The sequence below is a fragment of the Triturus cristatus genome, chromosome 12 (assembly GCF_964204655.1).
Source record: "Triturus cristatus chromosome 12, aTriCri1.1, whole genome shotgun sequence".
In the NCBI taxonomy this organism is placed as follows: domain Eukaryota; kingdom Metazoa; phylum Chordata; class Amphibia; order Caudata; family Salamandridae; genus Triturus; species Triturus cristatus.
In genome coordinates, this window is record NC_140595.1 from 66338601 (window position 1) to 66359916 (window position 21316).

A 21316-nucleotide genomic window follows, 5' to 3' on the forward strand; every position below is an offset into this window, starting at 1 on the left:
AGAGTACAATATCAAATAGGGAGGACTGACAATTTCAAAATAATTCTCTTAGAACACAGATTATTTCTAGAAGTACATCTTTTACATCCTTTTTAAAAAAAAACAGAGTGAGGTAATTTCTCTTCTTGATGGTGAAAGGGAGTTGCTAATTTTTGGGGCAAATCCGGCAAAAGTGTCGCTGTGAAGTTTCCTTCTTTTGAGTCTAGGAGATTCTAGTATGAGGGATTTAGCACTTCTAGAATCCCTTCCACCTCCGGATAGCTTGATCTTATTCGCCAAGTATGTAGGACCAAAATTGTGCGTTATGCATGCAACCTTCAGTAGAATCCTAGCTTCAGCTGGGAGCCAGTTGAGCTCAGAGTGATGGGGAAATGCAATCATAAGGTTACAAGCCTGTTAAAAGTCTTGCTTTGCATTTATTGTAGTTTTCATTGGGGCAAGGCTGGCTTTAGGTAGACCTACAAGAGCGGCATTCCCATAGTCCATTCTTGAGAGAACTAGAGAATGCACCGCTTTTGTGTGGTCTACTAGCTGTATGAAGGGTTTTACATTTCTTAGACGATGCAGATGTAGGTGAGCACTTCTGTTTGCAACTTGTATGTGAGCTTGCATGTTTAGATTAGAGTCTAAAGTTATGCCTGGTGATTTAACAGAGTCTGAGATGGTTACAGTACAGTTTAGTGATTTGATGTTGAGAGAGTAGGATTGAGGTTGTTGTGATCTAGGGGGAGGGGCGAAAAGGAATTAATTAAGTTTTCAGTGGATTTAGTTTTAGATGGTCATGTGCCAGCCAGCCCTGCGCTTTCATCAGAGTGTCATCTAGGCTCCGGATATCCCCTAAAGAGAAGACTTTGATGTAGAGTTGAGTAATATCAGCGTACATGTAGTATGACATTTTTGATCGATTAAAGATTTCAGTGAGTGGTTCCATGTATAGATTGAAAAGTGTTGGTGAAAGAGTAGAACCTTGTGGAACGTCCCTGTTGATGTCTGTAACATCCGATAGGGTGGTGCCAATATTGACTCTTTTTGTTGTAGATCATCAAGGATGCTTAGCATGGCGACCTCAGTATTGTGTCCAGTCCTGGAACCGGATTGGTGTGTGGCTCATAAGACTACATTCTTGATGTGTTCACACAGCTGATCGTGGATTCATTTTTCTATCAATTTGGCCAGGAAAGGCAGACTAGATACTGGTCGGAAGATGTTTAAATCTTTCTGATCAGTGCCTGTTTTTAGTAGGGGAGATACTTGCCCTTCAGGCATTTTGGGAGGGATCCTTGTTGGAGAGATGTTTATGATTCTCGTCCATAAAGGAGTGATGGATCTCTTTCAGTAGGTCGGAGGTAATGGGATCGTCAAAATGTGAGGTAGGTATCCTTGCCCGAATGGTTTTCTGAATTTCCCCCTCCGACAGGGATTTGAAGCTGTTCCAAAAGGCTCTGTTTTTTCTTGGGACAGTTGGTGTGTGTTGGTCAGTATTCTTGCTGTCTGAGGGGGATTGATAAATTCACTAGGATGAATGGTAGCTTGGCAGAGAATAGATTTTCTAATGGTTGCGATTTTATCTTGAAAGAAAGTGGAGCAGGCGTTACAGGTGTCAGTCAAGCATTTTGGAATTCTGGGTTCTGCAAGTTTTCCTGGTTGTTGTTTTATTGTGTCAGAGTTTTCTGGGGCTGTTCTTCGCTGTGTCAAGTAAAGATCTGGTTGCTGCTGTTTTGGTATTCAAGGTATTCTTTTTGTAGGAGTTTCTGTGCGTTCTCAGCTCATCGAGGTGGATAATGTTTGAGTCTTTCCTCCAAAGTCGTTCCAGGTGTCCAAGTTGTCTTCTTTCATTGTTAATATTTTGGTTGAACCACAGTTCTGTAGGTTTTATCTTTTGCCTTTTTTAGACTTAATGAGGCAGCCTTCTGCACTATGTTGGTCATACTGCTGTTGTAGTGGTGCGTCAGATCATGAACAGATGTTTTATAAGCAAATTAGTCTACAGCTACGGACCTTTATCTGCACCAAAACATCTCATCCTCAGATCCTGTCATATGAGATCACCCAAACATAGTACAGGACTGAATCTTAGCGTTTATTTTGAAAGCCAAACCTTGGTTACCCATAACTTATACACTGCCAATCATAGTTCCTCATTGTTTAAACATGTCTTTGACATTTCACTTAATTATGGTAACATAAGTTGACAATAAGCCAAACCGGCTTGCAGATCCTTGCAGTGGCTCTAAAATGACAAATGGGCACGTTTTATAAAGCTCTATGTAAACCACAAAGTTAATTTGTTCGTTGGACTTCCTTACTGCATCGCAATGATTGATCAATTGTGAAACTTATTTTTCTTAAGTCCCCCCCCCCCCCCACTAACACAAAATCACTTATGCCTCTTACAAACAAACATACTTCCCGGGGTTCAACTAGGAATCTCGAAAGAGACAGTGTATGAGGAGAAAATGTGTGGCGATTAGGATAAGAGGGCACAAACTTACAAAGTTTTGTGCATGCCTGAGTATAGTAGTTGTGTAGGTATTGGTAGCTCATTGGTAGCTTCTTTCAGTGAATTAATGTTTTGAACTGACATCCACCTTGAGTGAATGTTTGAGAAGTGTGTTATTTTGTAATATGTCTTTGTCAGAAACAACAACTTATGCTACTCTTTCCATTCTTAAATAGCATCGTCAAGGGAAAACAGTCTCCTTTGTATGTGGAATAGAGAACCAGTCAACCGTCAATCTGACTGTCCATGAGTTCAGTGCCTCTTCCCGGACCAACGAATTCCAAAGCAGTAAGGTTGAAAAAGGAGGCCTGCTGCCCCGCAAACTTCCTATGGGGAGTAAGTATGCTGCATGACTACTGTTTCCAGGAGCAAGATAGATTCTCTTAGCCAATCTGAAGTTACAAAAGTTCCTTTCTATCGTAGTTCAGATGTGTTTAGTCTGTAGAGTTGTCCGGCTTCCAACCTGTGGGTACTCGATGGAAATCGTTTCTAGGTAGATTTTTGTGTCCAATACACTTGCACACAGTCTTTCTTTCCCCTTGACAGTACAGTGATTTAAGTGGGAGCGTGCTAGGAATAACCGAGCCCTTTCAGACCTGGAATAATACCACTATAGAGGAAACTTTTAACGTAGTCCTTCATTTGTATGCTCTCCAATTCCCACCATGCGGGTATATTCAACTGCAAGAGCATAGGGCATATGGAGCCGGGAGCTCCGATGTACAATGTTAGCCTCTGTGCCTTTAATGAAATCCACATTCTCTTGTCCTATTATTAGGAGAATCACAATTACACATCCTCTCATGAAGAAATATCAGTTAACAACTTTAGGTTTGAAAAGGGAATTAGTTCGGAAACACATGGGGCCTGTAGCTCACTAAGGCACCCTGCTGTTGTAAATGGCAATTAAAACACGGTTTTCCATGAGAACCAGTAGATATGGCAGGAGAACTCCATGAAGGCCATTCATTGAAAGGGCTTGTGTAGACGTTGTACCAGCACTTGGCTGAGGTCTTGTGATTAAGGGCCTCAGGTGAGGTAAAAAGTCATGCTTAGTCTATTTCTTTAGTCCCCATGGCTAGTTTTAAGGAAGTGTACACATGTCAATTTGAACACCTGCACGGTATTCGTAGTATGAAAAAGATTAATTTACCCAGGAAGTTAAATAGAATAATGCCCTTGGGTTGTGTCAAGTAACCAAAACTCACAAGGTTTTAAAAAACACTTTATCGCCCTAGGACCTACATTTTGAGGAACATAAGGTTATTAAACCCAAAGTCTCTATTGTACCTTGTTTTTTTTCCTTCTAATTAGGAGTAAACAGTATATATTATGTAGAGATGTTTACATTTGTTACACAGTAAACCTGTGTAGGTGGCTCACAAGACTAATGCATTTAGTGCTTTGGTTTGTATTTGACCCCTTAGTCACACATTTACATCCCAGCGGCTGATGAAAATGAGCACCATTGAATTGGGAAGTAATAAAACTGTTATCAACAGCGTCAAGACATGTTTCTTGGGTAAGGTGTGCTCTACTAACAAAATGTTTTTTTATTTGCACATTCTATTTTTAGTTTGTAATGCAGTAGTGTTGGGTTAATCCGATGTATGAGAGAATTTGGGTTTGTAATAGCTCTGCCTCTATTGCCCTTTCAGATGCAAGACTGACAAGACTGATTCTGCCCCATTCCAATCAGCTTTTTAGATTTGATCATCAATCTTACGGAGTGTGCCAGCACTACCAATTCAGTAACTGTTGTGGCCAGTAACTGAATGTGAACCTGCTGTACCAGGTTCTCACATGCAAATCTCATGAGATTGACTTTAGATAGCCTTCCTGATGCTTTACAGGTGATCCTTGCATGTTACGATTGTTCTCACTTGTAGAACAACAGTGGTAATTCCGACATGTGATAGACTCTGCTCCAAGCCTTTCAGTATTTCAGAGATGATCATGACGGGTGACTCAGTGATGCATTGACAAAGCGTCTCCCTGTTACTAGGGGCTACTTGACTTATTTTGTAAGTAGCTCAGTAAGTATCACTCCGTTGTCCATCCGTTGTACCCTAAAACTATCAATATACTGCAACATACCAGGAGCTGAAGCAAAGGTTGCAAGACTGTGTGTGCTTAACTTGGGGGATGGGAAGGACAATTTACAAATCTTCTGTTGTAAGGTTCACCACCGGCCGCACTGGAGTACACTAGAAAGCAGTTTGGGGCCCTTCTGGTAAAAGGGGACCCTAAAACTGAGACAAAAAGTAAACCTGCAAGTTAACTTCAGGGAGAAAAGAATACATGGTTGGGGATGGGACAGCAAATGCAGTCCGTGGCAATCTTTTATCTCTGTACATAGACTTCACTCCTGAGTTTGCACTCGGTTGTCCTGTCAGACAGTCCCAGAAAAACCATTGTAATCCAGGTTCACTTGTGCGACTTGTTACGAAGATGAAACGCTTTCTGTTGTGTTCCTTTGCCCAAGATACAGATGGAGATATCCCCAAAAATATGAAAGAGGACTCAATGGAGCAGTTTCTTCTACTTTGTGCTTGGCCAGTATGTGTCAACAGCCATTTTAGAACTAGACAACTTTGCTAACCGTTCTGCAACCATGGTGTAATTTCCCACCTTCTTTTTGAGCATATATATATATTTTTTTTGACAACCAATTTTATTGAGTTTTGTAGGTAAGAACAAACCGCACCATTCAGAGCCACATATGTATCATCAGAATAGGGAGAAAAACACATCTCAGTGACATCAAGGTTACAGAAGGAAATCACTGAAAGCAAATCCACGTGTGCCTGAAGAGAGGACCACACCATCTCACTCAGAGTACCCCGACCCCATTTGCCCCACATACGGCGAAATTTCTCAGGACATCCTCTGGCCACGTATAGAGGCCGCTCCTGTGCAGCGCACTAATCTACCCCCCCCCTCCCCCCCCCCCCCCCCCTGGCGCCGGCGCCCTAGAGTGGGAGGAGCAGTGTCCAACCAATAAGCAGCAATGTCCCTCTTGGCGACCACCAGTGCTGTGTTAAGGAAAAGTTTCTCTGCCCTAGAGCCGTCCAATCCGTCAGTGACTCCCAACAGGACATGTATAGGATCGAGAGGCACCTCCCACCCCAGGACCCCCGTCAGGTCTTGGGTTAACAATTCCCAAAATCTCTGGATCGCAGAGCACGACCAAACCATATGGTAGAAATCGGCGTAGGGGTGGGCACAACTGGGGCAGTGGGTGTCAGGCCGAAGCACAGCACGGTGAAGACGCAGCGGTGTGAGGTAGGCGGCGTGTAGAAAATAAATTTGGACCAGGCGAAGTCTCGCCGATACCGCGATCGTTCTAGGGGCCATCAGGGCGTCCCTCCAGTCTTCATCCTCCAGCACCCCAAGCCAGCCCTCCCACCTCTCGTGGAGTAGGGAAAGGGAATTAGGAGTGTTGTTGGTAAGTGAACGGTAGATCCAAGAGACTCTACCCTTCCCCAAGTCCTCAGTCAGTACCTGTGCCTCGGGCGGGCTATATTCAGGCAGGGGCGTGCCGTCTGGAATGTGGGAAGAAAGGGCATGGCGCAGCTGCAAGTACCGAAAGAATTGAGAGGGATGGAGGGAGTGCCTGGCCTGTAGGTCCTGAAAGGACCGAATGTGGGTACCGCTCCAGACGTCACCCAGCAAGGTTACCCCGATGAGATCCCACTGCCGGAACCCCAGTAGGGAAGCGACTTCATGAAGTCTCGTGCCACACCACAGGGGAGTATAGCAGGGTCAGCCTGCCTGTCCATCGAGTATGACGCAGTGAGGCATGCCAAGCCAGGAATACGCCACGCATGATCTCAGGAAGAGCTCGGGGATTGCGGTCCCATAAAGCATCCCCTGGATAGAGGAGAAGCCCAAGAGATGAAGTTCCAAGCGACACGCCGGGTCGGACCAGCCGCCATTGAACCAATCCTGAATCGTGAGGAGACGAGTCGCTAGGTAGTAGAGGTAGAGGTTCGTCATTCCGAGGCCACCGTCAAACGGTGGGATTCGGCTCTGGGCCAGGGCCAGCCTGGACCTCCGTCCTCTCCAGAGGAATTTGGTGGCCATACCGTCCACATCCCGGAACCAAGATCTGGCGAAGGGGAGGTGGGTGTTCTGGAGCATGTACAAAAAATGGGGCAGGATCATCCTTTTGTACAGGGCAATCCTGCCCAGAGGGTTTAGAGGCAGTGTGCGCTTTTTAAGAAGATCTGCGCGGACCTGTTTAACCAGCGGGGTGACATTGAGTTCCCATGCAAGGTCAGGGAGGAGGGAACCCAAATCCCCAAGTATTTGAAAGACAACCGCCAAAGAGGGATCGATGACTGCCAATCAAAGCATTCGCGCCACGCGTGTAAGGGGACAAGGACAGACTTGGCCGGATTGAGCCGCAAGCCGGAAGCTCATTCAAAAATAACCAGTGCCCGAAGGCAACGAAGTCCCGACCGGGTGGGGTCCGCCAGGAACAGCAACACGTCATCCGCGTATAGCGCGATTTTGTCCTCCCCTAGACCGGGCCACCTCCAGCCAGTCAAGGAATGGTCGCTGTGGACAAGACAAGCGAACGGCTCCATTGCCAGAGAAAAGAGGATCGGGGAGAGGGGGCATCCCTGCCTCGTGCCCTGTCCAATGGGGAAAGGGCGGGGATAAGGCGCCATTGACGAGGACCTGTGCCCGGGGACGGTGGTAGAGTAGTCTCACCAGGTTACGGAAAGGAGTACCAAAGCCCATCTGCTCCAAGTAGCTCCAGTCAACGGAGTCAAAAGCCTTCTCAAAATCAATAAGTAGAAGGGACAAATATGGAGGAAGCATGTGCCGATTCTCAAGGGCGAGGTGAAGGCGGCGGAGACAGTGCCTGGTCCCTCTGCGAGGCATAAAGTTGCATTGGTCGGGGTGGACAAGCTGGGTTAAATGCGGCCGTATGCGATTGGCCAATACGGAAGCGAAGATCTTAAGTTCCGTATTGATGAGTGAAATGGGCCGATAGTCTGAGCAACACTGCGAGGGGGGGCTGGGACTTAGGAATCACCATGATGGTAGCAAGATCCGTCTCTGGCCGGAATGAGCCACACTCCATCGCTTCCCTGTACATCTCCACAAGAGGCGGAAGCAGGGTATCGCGATAGGATGAATAAAACTCCTGGGGGAGCCCGTCCATCCCAGGAGTTCTACCAGCCGCCAGGCACGAAATGGCGTCTGCTACTTCCGCAGGTGTAAGCGGAAGGTCCAACGCGGCCGCGTCCGAGTCGCTAAGACGAGGGAGAGAGAACCCCTCCCATCGGAGGAGATCAAGGAGAGAAAGATCAGGCGGACGCACCGAATAGAGGGTAGCATAGTAGGAGTCAAAGCATTGGGCAACCGCTGCCGTGGCACGTTCCATCTGTCTGTCATATCCGGTATGATACGGTTGGCCACAGGGTAGGTGGCGAGGTGGTGGAGTAGCTTCCCGTTTTTGTCTCCCCAACCGTAAACTCGGGCCGACGCCAAAGGAGCTTGGCGGCCTCCATAGAGGTCTGACGCATCTAGTCTTGTAGGAACTCCAGCCTCCGCTCCTGGGTAGCAGATCTCTCGGCAGGGTTCAGCGCCTCAATCAGGGCGGCCTGCGCCTCCAGGCGTGTGAGCTGGGATTCACGTGCCGCGCGAGTAAGTTTCAGCCGGCCCTTAGCAAACCCCCTAATAGTGGCCATACCGGCCTCCCAAAGAGTGCGAGAGGAGGACACCGAGCCCTGATTAATGGTAAAATAGCTGGCAAGTTCAGAACCGATGCTGTCCCTGAACTCCTCGTCCTGGAGAAACCAGGCGTTGAGTCGCCAGAGTGGTCGGGAGGCTGGGGTAAGGGCCCCTACATGAAGTAGCACTGGGGAATGATCCGAGAGGCCCCTCGGGAGGATAGATATGGCCTGAAGCGATCGGCAATCCTGAACCGGCAGGAAAGCATAGTCTAGGTGTGCATCTATTTGAGAATATTTAAAGTGAAGGAACTACCCTGGTGCTGGGACTTGACCTGCGTGGCTACAGTTCAAGCTATACATTTCAGAGCATTAAAGTCTCTCTTCCAATACCCAGTTTTATTTCTTATGCTGCATCCTTATTTAGCATTCACGTAAACATTGGTGTCTTAAGGTGATCAAACGCTTTATTTTTTTCTGTACGCCTCCTTGGCACACACTGCAACTACCCTACTGAAGTCAAGGAGCCCATCTGGAGACTTTGTAGATTTTACACTGGGAGGGCGGGTAGATTGCCATCTCGCTGGGTTATGTGATGAAAAAGTATGTACTCTTGTACCCACTTTGACTATGATTTGGTGTACATTTTGGGTGCACCAAAAGCCAGTAGGGTAGAGCCTCACTCGAGCAGCATACCAGGATACAAAGCACCTAAAGTTTGAAGTGGACGGTTTTTGTATTGGCCACTGGAGAAAAATATTTAGCAGGGCAGAAAATGGTAGGCCAGTCATCTACCCTAAAATGCAGTAGGTGGAAGATTTTTGATATTGTAATTTTCTTTATTGGTTACCAGTACTGTGCATTCAACGTGGATGTTGTGAGGTCAGGCTTCTGTTTGTAGTTTGATTGTTGCTTTGAAGGGGAATTTACATAGATGCCATTACTACAGTTTACATAGGCCAACATTGTCATGGAGACTAATGAGATCCAATGTGATGAGTAAGCTTGGGAGGACCAACTAAAGGTGGTAAAAAGCACATTTTTGTTGGAGAGAGACCGCCTTAGTAAAGAGCAATACAATAGTACCGGATAGGATGCCTATATTTTATATCCCCTGCTGTATATTGACTTTTGCTGAAAACTGTTCAATGACGTCTACGAGTTATTGATCAATATTTCATTTTAGTAAGCCTTGCAGTTACTTCATAGTTTTCTCTCTGAACTTCAGTTCTTGGTTTTAAGGCTATTGATGTAAAGCAACAGAGTTAAGATTATAATATTACAACAATAATTAATTTCCATCCTCTGTTTTTCTAGTTGTTTTTCTTTATTTGCCCTACCAAGACTGTTACTCAATTTCTTATTCCCTATCCTAAATGGAAACTGTCCGCTCTGTCTGCACTATGACGGAACTAAAATCTACATTAAACAGATTTTTATACAATCAATTATTGCAAAATGTAAACCTCCAATCCTTTCTTATAGTAGTCCGTTTGAAGTTATGAACCCACAGGCCACTTTTAGAATTCTTTATAATGAATAATATTCTTTTTAGGTAAGCAATTTAGGTGCTCAACCCATGAATGTCAGTTGGCCTTTAACAACATGCAGCAACTGCTCCAGCATTCAAGAGTCCATAGCAAACCTATCCAGTCTCTGGCAGGTAAGCTTTTCGGTTTATTGATTCTTGATTGGTTTTTGGAAGATGAGGGTGCTGTGGTGCACTTAAGAATCTGAGTATTGCATGTACATTCTTCATCACTACCATCAAATCATCCGGTTAACCTAGAGGTCAAATTTCCATTTTGTCTGAAATGGATTATGTATATATATATATATATATATATATATATATATATATATATATATATATATATATATATATATATACCAACAATTTTTCTCCGTTTAAAAAGAAAAGATAGGGTCGCACTCCAGCGAGTTGTAATAATCCTTGATTTTTATTCACAAATCCACAGGTTCCGAGATGCACAAGAGAAACCAACGCGTTTCGTCAGCGTCCGCTGACTTGCTCACGAAGCGCATCGTGCGTACATGGCCCATCCCGCATAACGTGGGCACGCGGTGTGCGCAGCGCACCGCGTGACCACCGTGCGTGCACGGTGAAATGCCCAGCTAACTATAACATGTGTGAAACCTATGGTTTTTTCAGTGAATATATATATATATATATTCACTTAAAAAACCATAGGTTTCACACATGTTATAGTTAGCTGGGCATTTCACTCGTGAAAAACCAATGAAATTCCCCCGTTATAGTTAGTGCAGGCAACTATAACTCACACAACCGCAATCCTCTGTTGATGCTAATACTGTATTTAGACACTTATTTACCCATGTCGTCTTCCATTAATTTTTAGCTATACATATATTACAAATATTTTTTTTCGGAAAAACACATATGTCCTCAGTGATGTAATATCTGACGTCATCAGCAGAGGATTGCGGTCGCGTGAGTTATAGTTGCCTGCACTAACTATAACGGGGGAATTTCATTGGTTTTTCACGAGTGAAATGCCCAGCTAACTATAACATGTGTGAAACCTATGGTTTTTTAAGTGAATTTGCAAGGTTTTTTAAATGCTAATTCGTAACTATAACGTGTGTGAAACCTATGGTTTTTTCAGTGAATTTGTACGGTTTTTTAAATGCTAAGTTATGTATTTATTTATTTATTTTAAGGTTTTTCACCGTGCGCGTACCGTGCGTGCACGGTGCGCTTCGCGCACTGTGGGCGCTCTGTGCGCTTCGCGCGCCGAGCACCCTTGTTACGTAGTTGGCGAAATTTTTCCATTTCTACCGTGCGCGTACGCTACGCGCACTCCGCGATTTTTCATAAAAAATTTTAAATACATTTTTGCCCTTGGGGGTCCTTCTGGGACCCCCTGACCAACGCTAGGGGGTCAGGAACTGTCCAGCCTGCCCCCTTTACACGTTATCCACCTTTGTTTTATATATATATATATATATATATATATATATATATATATATATATATATATTATTACAGATCACTTTTTCTCTAGGAGATGTAGAGGAAAAAGGCACACCATCAAATATGCTCCCCATAACATGTTTTAAGATTCTGGCTGGTGGCTCTTTATTGAGTGTAGTTTGATTTTATTTTTTACAAGTAGTGAAACCGTTTCTGCATCATGGGGGGAAAAATAGCTATCTTCCTAATATAATGACTCTTTGGTGATCCATGATCGTAATGAACCTTAAAACAGGGCAATGAAGCATTTGCACTATTGTTCATAAAACAGAAGTACACTAAGGAGAAAACACACTTTTTGTGCCAAAAACAGGATATAAATTGGTCGTTAAATTGGTGACCTAAATTAGAGAAATGCAAGATGCCAACATAATTTTCAAATGCATAAACCACGTCCATTCTGTTCTACCTGATACATTTTAGGATAAAGTTTAAACCCCAAATCTTCCACCTATTTATAATTTCAGTTTATTAAAGGTATTGTTTAGTGATTAAGATCACACTATTTTTCAGAATGAGTTAAACTAATTCATCAGTTAAAGAATCAAATTTCTACTTCATTAAAATCCTTTTTAATAAAAAAGGTCCAAAGCCATATTCACCTTTCTGGGAAAAGGATTGAACAAACGCAAAAACTAAGCATTAGAGTTCTTTTACGTAGTCGCATAAGATGCAACAAATTGAACAGTGTTTATATGCTGACCATACTATTGGAATTCCATCAATGTGTTGCATAAAAAGCGTATATGAGTAAAATGATGTCTTGCTCCTTTATGCCGAGGGGCTAAAAAACTGTGGAGGAGAGTCTTTGGAGACTCCGCATAAAAATATTAGAGTTTTTCATGCTTAGCGTTTTTAAAAAGGACACCGCTTTTTACATAGTTCTTGGCCACCATTTTATAATTCCCCACAGTTGTGAAAGAGTTCCAAATGGCTTGCAAATGTAAAGTGCTGAACGTATTAAAATAACTTATCTGGATTGACACTATAAAAAAGTGCCAGGTGATCGCTTTAAAGGAGTTTACCACTGCATACGGCCTCGTGTTGCAGCTTGCTAAATAATAAAGCTCGAGTATTAATGATGGTTGCGGCAAAATTAAATTCTAATCTGATGTGCTGTTGTCTGGTAGAATAGGGTAAAAGAACAAGTTACTTACCTTTGATAACAATGTATCTGTAAGATATAGGTTAGTTGTAGATTCTTTACCTTAGAATTCCCCCCCCCAGGCGTCAGACTGGATCCTGAGATTTTTCTTAGAGGTACCCCTGCATGTCGGTAGGTAGCATTGGTCAATTCCGCGCCTGTCGTTGGCGTCGTGGTCGCCTGGATGACTTCACAGTGCTTACTTAGACCCTCCCGGCTTGGCTGTCCAGGCAGTAATGTCTAGTCAGACCCTCCAGGATTTCGCGATATTGCGATTGGCCGCGAAATCGGCACTTTCGTAAAAATTGCGCGATTTTTACAAAAGTGCCCGCGAAATTGAAGGGTAGCAGCTGCTGGCCCAGGCTGGAGGAGGGGCTATTACTTCCAATTTGGGCTTACTCGGTTACATCATGCAGTGGGCTAGTACAGCCAAGAAAGTGAGCCAAATTTGAACATCTTACGTTAACGCCGGTGATCTCGCTCTTCCGCGCACAATCACTTAAAAAAATACATCTAAATTGGATAGGAAAGTTAGTTGAGCACACAGCACGCCACACGGAGTTTTCAGGACGGTGTCAGTTTTCAGAAGCGCTTGCGTTCCTTGATAAAGGCAATAATAATAAACGTTATTGTTCAGAAATAGTTTTGGAGCGGCTAGCAGCAATCGCTTAACTATACATAAAAAATAGCTCATAGTGCTGTAAATGCTCAGGCTATATGGTTTAACGCACAGTATGCCCAAAAGAACCAGGATATTTAATATATGAGGAAAGTACCTAATTCATTTATTTAAGCTATCCATGTCACTATTTTTTTTTTAAACTAATCTGTTTTACCTTCCATGCTGGCGACTAGCGCCATTTGTAGTTTATGAGTGTGCAACATAGACAATAATTTAATACAGTTACTTGCCTGGTTGTAGTTATTTTAACACTTGTTGAAACGTATGTAGAATTGTACATTTACATACGTTTTAATTTTGGGATTCACTTTTTAACCTACATAAAATAAATTATATTTATCTGGAACAGTAACTTGGTCAGCTAGATGCGCAGTGCTGATCCCGAGAGCCAGCATCAAGCACGAGTACCGCTGCCAATAGTCATTGTCTTACTTCCCTATACAGACCCTCAAGGATTTCGCAATTTTCAGGCTGAAAATGAATGATTATGAGTAAAATAAAGTGCCGCAAAAATGCCGCTAAATTTCCATATTTGTGCCGCTAAATTTCCATATCTGTGCCGCTAAATTTGCTAAGCCATGCCGCTATATCCTGGGGGGTCTGTCTAGTGAACGTGTGCAGAGATGCCCACTTTGCTGCCTGGTAGATATAAAGGAGTGGGACTCCACGTACCAATGCAGTGGTTGCTGCCGTCACCTTAGTGGAATGAGAACGCAGCTCCACTGGATGATCCTTCTTCGCTAAAGTGTAGCAGATTTTTAGGCAAAGGACCGCCCATCGAGAGATGGTGAGTTTTTTTAACAGCCCGGTCTTTCTTGGCACTTACATAGCCAATGAAGAGTTGATCACCCGGAAAGCTTTAGTGCGGTCAAGGTAGAAGGAAAGCGTATGTTTAGGGTCCAGACGGTGGAGTCTCTCTTCCTCCTTGGAAGGGTGCTGAGGTGGGAAAAAGGTGGGCAAAGTGATCGATTGTCCAACATGAAACGGTGTGACCACTTAAAGGAACAAAGGCCTCGTTCTAAGCACCACTATGTCCGAATGCACAGAGAAGAAAGGGGGCCTGGCAGATAGAGCCTGAAGCTCACTCACCCTGCGAGCAGAGGTGATGGCAAGTGAGAAGCTTGAGAGGAAAGTTGTGAAGAGGCTCGAAGGGAGCACACCTAAGATAAGTTCAAACAAGATTCAAGTCCCACCGAGGCATTATGAAAGAAGATGGAGGAAAGAGATGAGTAATGCCCCTAAAAAATCTATTTACAATAGGAGACTTGAATAAGGAGGGCTGATCTGGCAGCCAAAGAAAAGCAAAGATAGCCTTTGAGAGTGCCCAGGGCAGAGCCCCGTTGGGCCAAAGAAAGTATGTACCCGAGGACCTCTAAAAGAGGGGCAGAAAGGGGATCCACAGCCTTTGATGTGCACCATGCCACAAACTTATTCCATCTACAGGCGTACACCGATTTATTGGAGGGACGGCTGGCTGCCAAGATGACATCATAAATTTCGGGTGGAATGTCAAAAGCTGTCAACTGTCGCCGCTCAATCTCCATGCAAGGAGTTGGAGGCTGGACAGGTTCGGGTGAAGAACCGTCCTCTGCAGCTGCGACAGAAGCTCCTCCAGAAGGGGCAGTCTGATCGGAGGATCGATGGCCATTCTCAGGAGCTCGGGGTACCAGCCACAAGAATAACTTGGGATCGGTCACGCTTGATCTTCTTGAGTGCTCGGGGCAGAAATGGTACAGATGGAAAGATGTACAGGAGGCCGCAGTTCCACTCTCGACGAAATACGTTGCAGAACGAGTGCCGCCTTGGAAACACCAACGCACAGTATTGCTGCCATTGCGCTTTCTCTGTTGGCAAACAGATCTAACCAAGGCTCTCCCCACCGCAGAAAGAGACCGTGCACCCCCTCCGAGTGAAGACGCCATTCGTGATCGACCAAACAACGATGGCTGAGTTCGTCCGCCCTGTTCATAGAACCTGCCAGGTTCCCTTTTTGATTAGTTTTGAGTCTCTTGCTCTTTTTGACTATTTTAGTGGTTTTTATACACATATACCTTATTTGTTGCTCATTTGTCCCCACAGACAGTCTTTAGAGCCCTGATTATACACTATACTATGTGTATCTTGAATGGTGATGGCTATCACATGGCCACAAACTAAAATGATGATGTCTGCGCCCTGATGAAGGAAGTCTCGAGCAGTGGCATTTCCGAAACATGCGTCTGCGCTTTCACCTTTGTTGTCCTAATTTTTTTTTGTATAATGCTAATGAACAAGTTACTTACCTTCGGTAACGATATATCTGTAAGAAACGTTAGTTAGTTAGAATCCTCACCTTAGAATATCCCCAGGCGTCAGGCTGGATCCGGAAAGATTTTTCGTCAGCAATACCCTTGCGCGTCGCTAGGTGTCGTCTGCGGGTCCGTCGTCGTGATCGCCGGGATGACGTCGTCGGAGTACTTAGACGCCGCCCTCGTGCGCTGACGTCAGTTCTTGTACATAGCTTTCCACGCCAGGAACGCGGAGCCATGCAAGAGACCGACACTGGTGCCAAAAATTCTAGGGCCCTGAAAGGGATGACCTCAACCTTAGATATCGGTTCGCAGAACTGGGAGGATGGGTGGGGCGGTGAGGAATCTAACTAACTAATGTTTCTTACTTGCCTTCGGTAACGATATATCTGTAACTTGTTCATCTGAAAGAAACACGTTGGTTAGATTCCTCACCTTAGAATAGATACCCCAGCAATACCAACCCCAGTGGTGGGTCTGCGAACCAAGATCACACCAGAAAGTCCTGGAGAACAGAACGGCCAAAGAAGCCGTCTCTCCGGACTTGGCTGTCCAGGCAATAGTGTTTGGCAAACGTGTGCAGCGAGGCCCACGTTGCTGCCTGACAAATGTCCTGCAAGGGGACTCTCCGGCCCAGGAGCTCACTCACCCTTCTAGCAGAGGTGATGGCAACCAGGAAAGCAGTCTTAAGCGTCAGCAGACGAAGGGGACAATTATGAAGTGGCTCAAAGGGAGCGCACATTAGAAAGGTTAATAACCGATTCAAATCCCACTGAGGCATTACGAAAGGGACAGGAGGAAACATGTGAGTAATGCCCTTAAAGAATCGAGAAACAGGGGATTTGAAAAGAGAAGGCTGATCAGGAAGCCGTAAGAAAGCCGAAATAGCTGAAAGATATCCCTTAAGGGTGCCCAGAGCAGAGCCCTGCTGGGCCAGGGAAAGAAGAAAGAGGAGAACCTCGGAGAGAGGGGCAGAAAGGGGATCCACAGCCTTTGCTGTGCACCATGCCACAAATTTGTTCCACCTGCAGGCGTATACCGATTTTGTGGAGGGACGCCTGGCTGCCAGAATGACATCACAGACTTCAGGAGGCAAGTCAAATGGCATCAACTGTCGCCGCTCAATCTCCACGCATGGAGGTGGAGGCTGGACAGCTTCAGGTGGAGGACCGTCCCCTGCTGCGACAGAAGGTCCTCCTGAAGAGGCAGGTGGATCAGGGGATCGATTGATAGACTGAGTAGCTCGGGATACCAGTATCTTCGTGCCCAATCCAGAGCCACCAGGATGACTTGGGCCGGGTCGCGCCTGATCTTCTTCAGCACTCTGGGCAGAAGTGGTATAGGCGGAAAGGCGTCCAACAGACCGCAACTCCACTCGCGACGAAAAGCGTCTCCAAACGAGTGCCGCCTTGGAAACTCCAACACGCAGAACTGCTGACATTACGCGTTCTCTTCGGTGGTGAATAGATCTAACCAAGGCTCTCCCAACTGCAGAAAATGGCCTTGTGCCATGTCCGAGTTTAGACGCCATTCGTGATCCATCATGCACCGGTGGCTGAGTTCGTCTGCTCTGGCGTTCAAAGAGCCCGCCAGATGTTGAACCACCAGGGTGATGTCCTGATGTTCCAGCCATGTCCAGAGGCGCAGAGCCTCCTGACAAAGGGTCCATGACCCCACCCCGCCCTGTTTGTTGCAATACCACATGGCGGTGGTGTTGTCCGTGAACACCTGCACTACACTTCCCCGGACAGAGGGAAGGAATGCCTTCAGTGCAAGTCAGATCGGCCTCCGCTCCAGAAGGTTGATATGGAGCCGAGACTCCACCAGAGGCCTCTGATCTCCGCCTCTCCCATGTGGCCCACCCAGCCCAGGAGGGACGCATCCGTCACTACTACGAGCTCAGGTTGGGGTAGGGAGAGGGATCTGCTACTGACCAATCGCAGTCTGTGAGCCACCACTGCAACTGTCTTGCAGTGCCCTCCGAGATCAAGACATGATCGGACAGGTTGCCCCGATGCTGGGCCCACTGAAACTTCAGGTCCCACTGCAGAGCCCGCATCCGCCATCTGGATGCAGGGTGGCCATCAGACCCAGAAGCCGCAGCACCAACCTGAACGAAACCCAGGATAGAGGCCGAAAGATGGGAATCAGAGCCTGAATATCCCGGATCTGCTGTTCCAGAGGATAGGCCCAGAACTACGCCGAGTCCAGAACCGCTCGAATGAAGAGGAGCTTCGGGGAGGGACTCAGATGCGACTTCGGCACATTGATGGAGAACCCCAGCAAATGCAAGAGGTTGGCTGTAGTCTGGAGGTGGGAGACGACGGCCTGGGGCGAGCCCGCCTTCAACAACCCGTCATCGAGATAGGGGAAGACTGAAACCCCTGATCTGCGCAGATGAGCTGCGACCACCGCCATCACTTTCGTGAACACTTGAGGGGCACTGGTGAGGCCGAAGGGGAGCACGGTAAACTGAAAATGCTTTTGGCCCACCGTGAACCGCAGGTCACGCCGGTGGGCCGGCAGGACGGGGATGTGGAAATAAGCGTCCTGCAAGTCCAACGCTACCATCCAGTCTCCAGGGTCTAGGGCAGCCAGAACCTGAGCTAAGGTGAGCATCTTAAACTTCTCCTTCCGAAGGAAGGCGTTGATGCTCCTGAGCTCCAAGATGGGGCGTAGGCCCCCTTTGCCCTTCTTGGGAGTCAGAAAGTAGTGGGAATAACAACCACGACCTACTTCTGGACCAGGAACGTGCTCGATGGCCCCCTTGGCCAAGAGGGCCGTAACTTCCTCCTGCAGAAGTTGCAAGTGATCCCCCCCGAAATCCAGTGGCACTGAGGTGGCATGGCCGGAGGGGTCGCCTCGAAGGGGAGGGAGTAGCCCCTTCGGACGATTTGCAGCACCCACCTGTCCGACGTGATGGTATGCCAGTTTAGCAGGTGATGGCGAACTCTGCCTCCTACTGGCGTGGAATGGGCCTGAAAGCACGGACTAGGAGCGCTTTGAGGCGGATGCTGCTGGGGGTAGATGTGGACGGACCGGCTCGTTGTCCCCCTGCTCTGCCTCGGCGGAATCCACGTCCGCGACCGCATGGAGGTTGGTTCTGTGGCCTGTGGCTAGGCGGACGTGAGAGGGCGCCCCTTCCTTGGCCAAGGACTTCCTTGGAAGATTGCAGGCGCGGGGCCAAGAGCCCCAAGGACTTGGCCGTAGCCCTGGAGTCCTTAAAGCGCTCCAGCGCACTATCCGCTTTGTCGCCAAAAAGGCGACTGCCATCGTAGGGCATGTCCATGAGGGTGCTCTGGACATCCCCAGAGATACTCGTGAACCTCAACCAGGCATGGCGACGAATTGCCACTGTGGTTGCCATTGCCCTGCCTAGCGAGTCCATTGTGTCCTGTCCACACCGCATCCCGCCCCTCGGCAAGAGCCTGGGCGAGCCGTGTCGGGGCCTCCTCAGGACACTGGGTCAGCACGTCCTCCACCGTATCCCACAGGGAGTGGGAGTAACGGTCCAAAAGGCACGCGGTGTTGATAGACTGCAACTCCAAACTAAGAGAGAACAGTTTCTTCCCAAACTGTTCCAACCTTTTGGATTCCCGATCCGAGGGAGTGGACGGGAAGAAGGTCTAGGAGGTAAAGGCCTCGATAACCAGGCTCTCGGGCATTGGGTGCATTGACAGAAAACTGGGGTCGCCCGGTGCAGGGCGGTGGCGCCGGGCCACGTTCTGGTCCACAGGAAGAACTGTGGAGGGCTTGGACCAGGTGCCCTTCAGAACGTCAATTAGTGCCTCATTAAACTGCAGCAGAGGCTCTGAGGAGCTTGCTGACGGTTGAAGCACTTCGGTGAGGAGATTAGGCCTCACGGCCACAGCAGGCAGCTCCAGCCCAAGGGCTTCGGCCGCCTTGCGCAGCACCACAGAAAATGTAGCACCTTCCTCCGAAGCCACGGTCAGAGGAGAGATGAAGCCAGGGGAGGTGTCAATGCCACTGGCATCCCCCAGTTTGTCTGCCCAGTCCTGAGATAACTGGCCCTGCCTGGCCAGAGTGTCCTCAGACCCCTCCCAGTCATCAGTGTCATCCGATTCCTGGTATACAGGAGGAAGGATCGAAGCCGGGCGGAAGATGAACCTGCCATCCATCGGCATCGGATGCGGCGCCGGGGGCGGCACCGGAGGGGTCAGCGCCGGTGGAGGGGTTGTGAGGTCGACCGGCGCCGACTGGGATCCAGGCCTGGATCCCACGGTGGCCTGCGGCGTCGGGACTGGAGCCGACGACGGCGCCGGGGCTGGAGCCGCCGGCTCGCTAGGCCTCCCAATCGAGCCTGCGGGGCCCGAAGGCGCGTCGACGGCGGAGCCAGGTTCCTCATGGCCACGAGGAAGTCCCTGACCTCCGCCAGAGTCACGTCAGACCCAGGGACCGGAGGGTATAGGGTTGGACGGGACTCCTGCGGCTCCGATGGAGCCAAACGGGTGGTGCCACCCGAACCCTCAGCCGAGTCGCGCGACCGGCGCCAGAAGAGCGATGTCGCCTCTTCGACTTCTTGCTATGTTTCGACTTACCAGATCGCAAAGACTTTGACCCTGATGAGCGGTGATGGCTGCGGCTCCGCGACCGGTCCCTCGACCGGGACCTTGAGCGGCGCGGAGCAGACTGCCGGAACTCGAACAGCTTGCGGGACTGCCTTCGAAGTCTAGGCCCGGCAGTCGAGGCACGACTCTGCATCGTGGTCGGCCCCAAGGCAATAGAGGCACCGGTGGTGATGATCCATGACCGACATCAGTCGGTGACAGGAGTCCCAAGCTTTAAAGCCAGGCATCCCTATTGGCACCAGAGTCGAGGTCGACGAAGAATGGAACCAAGAGAGTTCAAAAAAGTTTAGTCAAAAAATGACTAAAAGGGTATGCTCTTCCCGGATCGGCGCTTACTGGCGCGGAAAATAGAAGAACTGACGTCAGCGCGGGCGGCGTCTAAGTACTCCGACGTCATCCCGGCGATTACGACGCCGACGACTGACGCGGAGCCGCAGACGACTCATAGCGACGCGCAAGGGTATTGCTGACGAAAAATCTTTCCGGATCCAGCCTGACGCCTAGGGATATTCTAAGGTGAGGAATCTAACTAACATGTTTCTTTCAGATTGTCTGTTATGTAGTTTCTTAGTTTCATATTGATGTATTAATGTTATTTAGTCTTGGTCTATTTGTTAGTTAGTTGGTCATCTGTATAGCTTTGTCAATTCTCTCTTTTTTTACAGGGTTCTTCTGTCTTGTGATTATTTGTTCACTGTATACATGAATGTTAATTATGTTTTTACACTTCTGTATCAAAAATATTGATGCATACCATATATTTTTCAAAAACAAATTATATAAAAAAGCAATGAACTTTGAAAATATGATGAATAAATTACTGTGATATTATTTTTTGTGTGGGTGACATTTTTATATTTGGAGATATGGCACATTTAAATTGCTTGTAGTGGAGGTATTCGCTCATGTTTCTTTTTCCACTCTCCCTGGATTGGAATTTTCCCCAGAACTAGTGTTCTCTGGGCCCCTCTTCTGTTTCTTTGCGATGTTGCTGTGCAGGCCTGTGGTTCTGGAACGAACGTGTTGGGGCACCCCTTCCGTGGCCACGAAAGGAGCGAAAAGCGGAAGGTGGAGGAGGGCGAGTGGCCGACAGGCCCAAGGACTTGGCCGTAGCCCGTGAGTCCTTAAAGCGCTCCAACGCACTATCCGCTTTATTGCCAAAAAGGCCATCGAAGGGCATGTCCATCAAAGTGTTCTGGACACCCCCTGAGAAGCCAGTTGTCCTCAGCCAGGCGTGGCGCCGAAGCGCTACAGTCGTGAAAATCGCCCTGCCTAGCGAGTCAGCGGTATCAAGCGCACAACGAATAGTGAACTTAGCTGCGTCTCTCCCTGCTGCTATAGCTTGGGAGAGTACTGTCTTGGCCTCCTCCGGACGGTTGGGCAGCACCTGCGCAACTGTATCCCACACAG

General features: G+C 47.6%; 1 protein-coding gene across 6 annotated transcripts in view; it reads left to right on the plus strand.

Moving 5' to 3' along the window:
* Positions 1-21316, plus strand: part of LOC146772503 (zinc finger protein 414-like) — a 196988-nt gene that overhangs the window by 19032 nt on the left and 156640 nt on the right. For 4 of the 6 annotated variants that reach the window (XR_014972344.1, XM_085639453.1, XM_085639454.1 and 1 more), the window contains exons 2-3: positions 2677-2836; positions 9743-9850. Coding sequence is in view for 5 of the 6 variants with exons in the window: in XM_085639453.1 (XP_085495579.1) it covers positions 2677-2836; positions 9743-9850 (268 nt within the window). In the remaining variant the exon portion in view is untranslated. Of the gene's footprint in view, positions 1-2676; positions 2837-3927; positions 4023-9742; positions 9851-21316 lie in introns of all 6 variants that reach the window. The other 2 variants (XM_085639456.1, XM_085639455.1) reach the window with 1 other exon arrangement.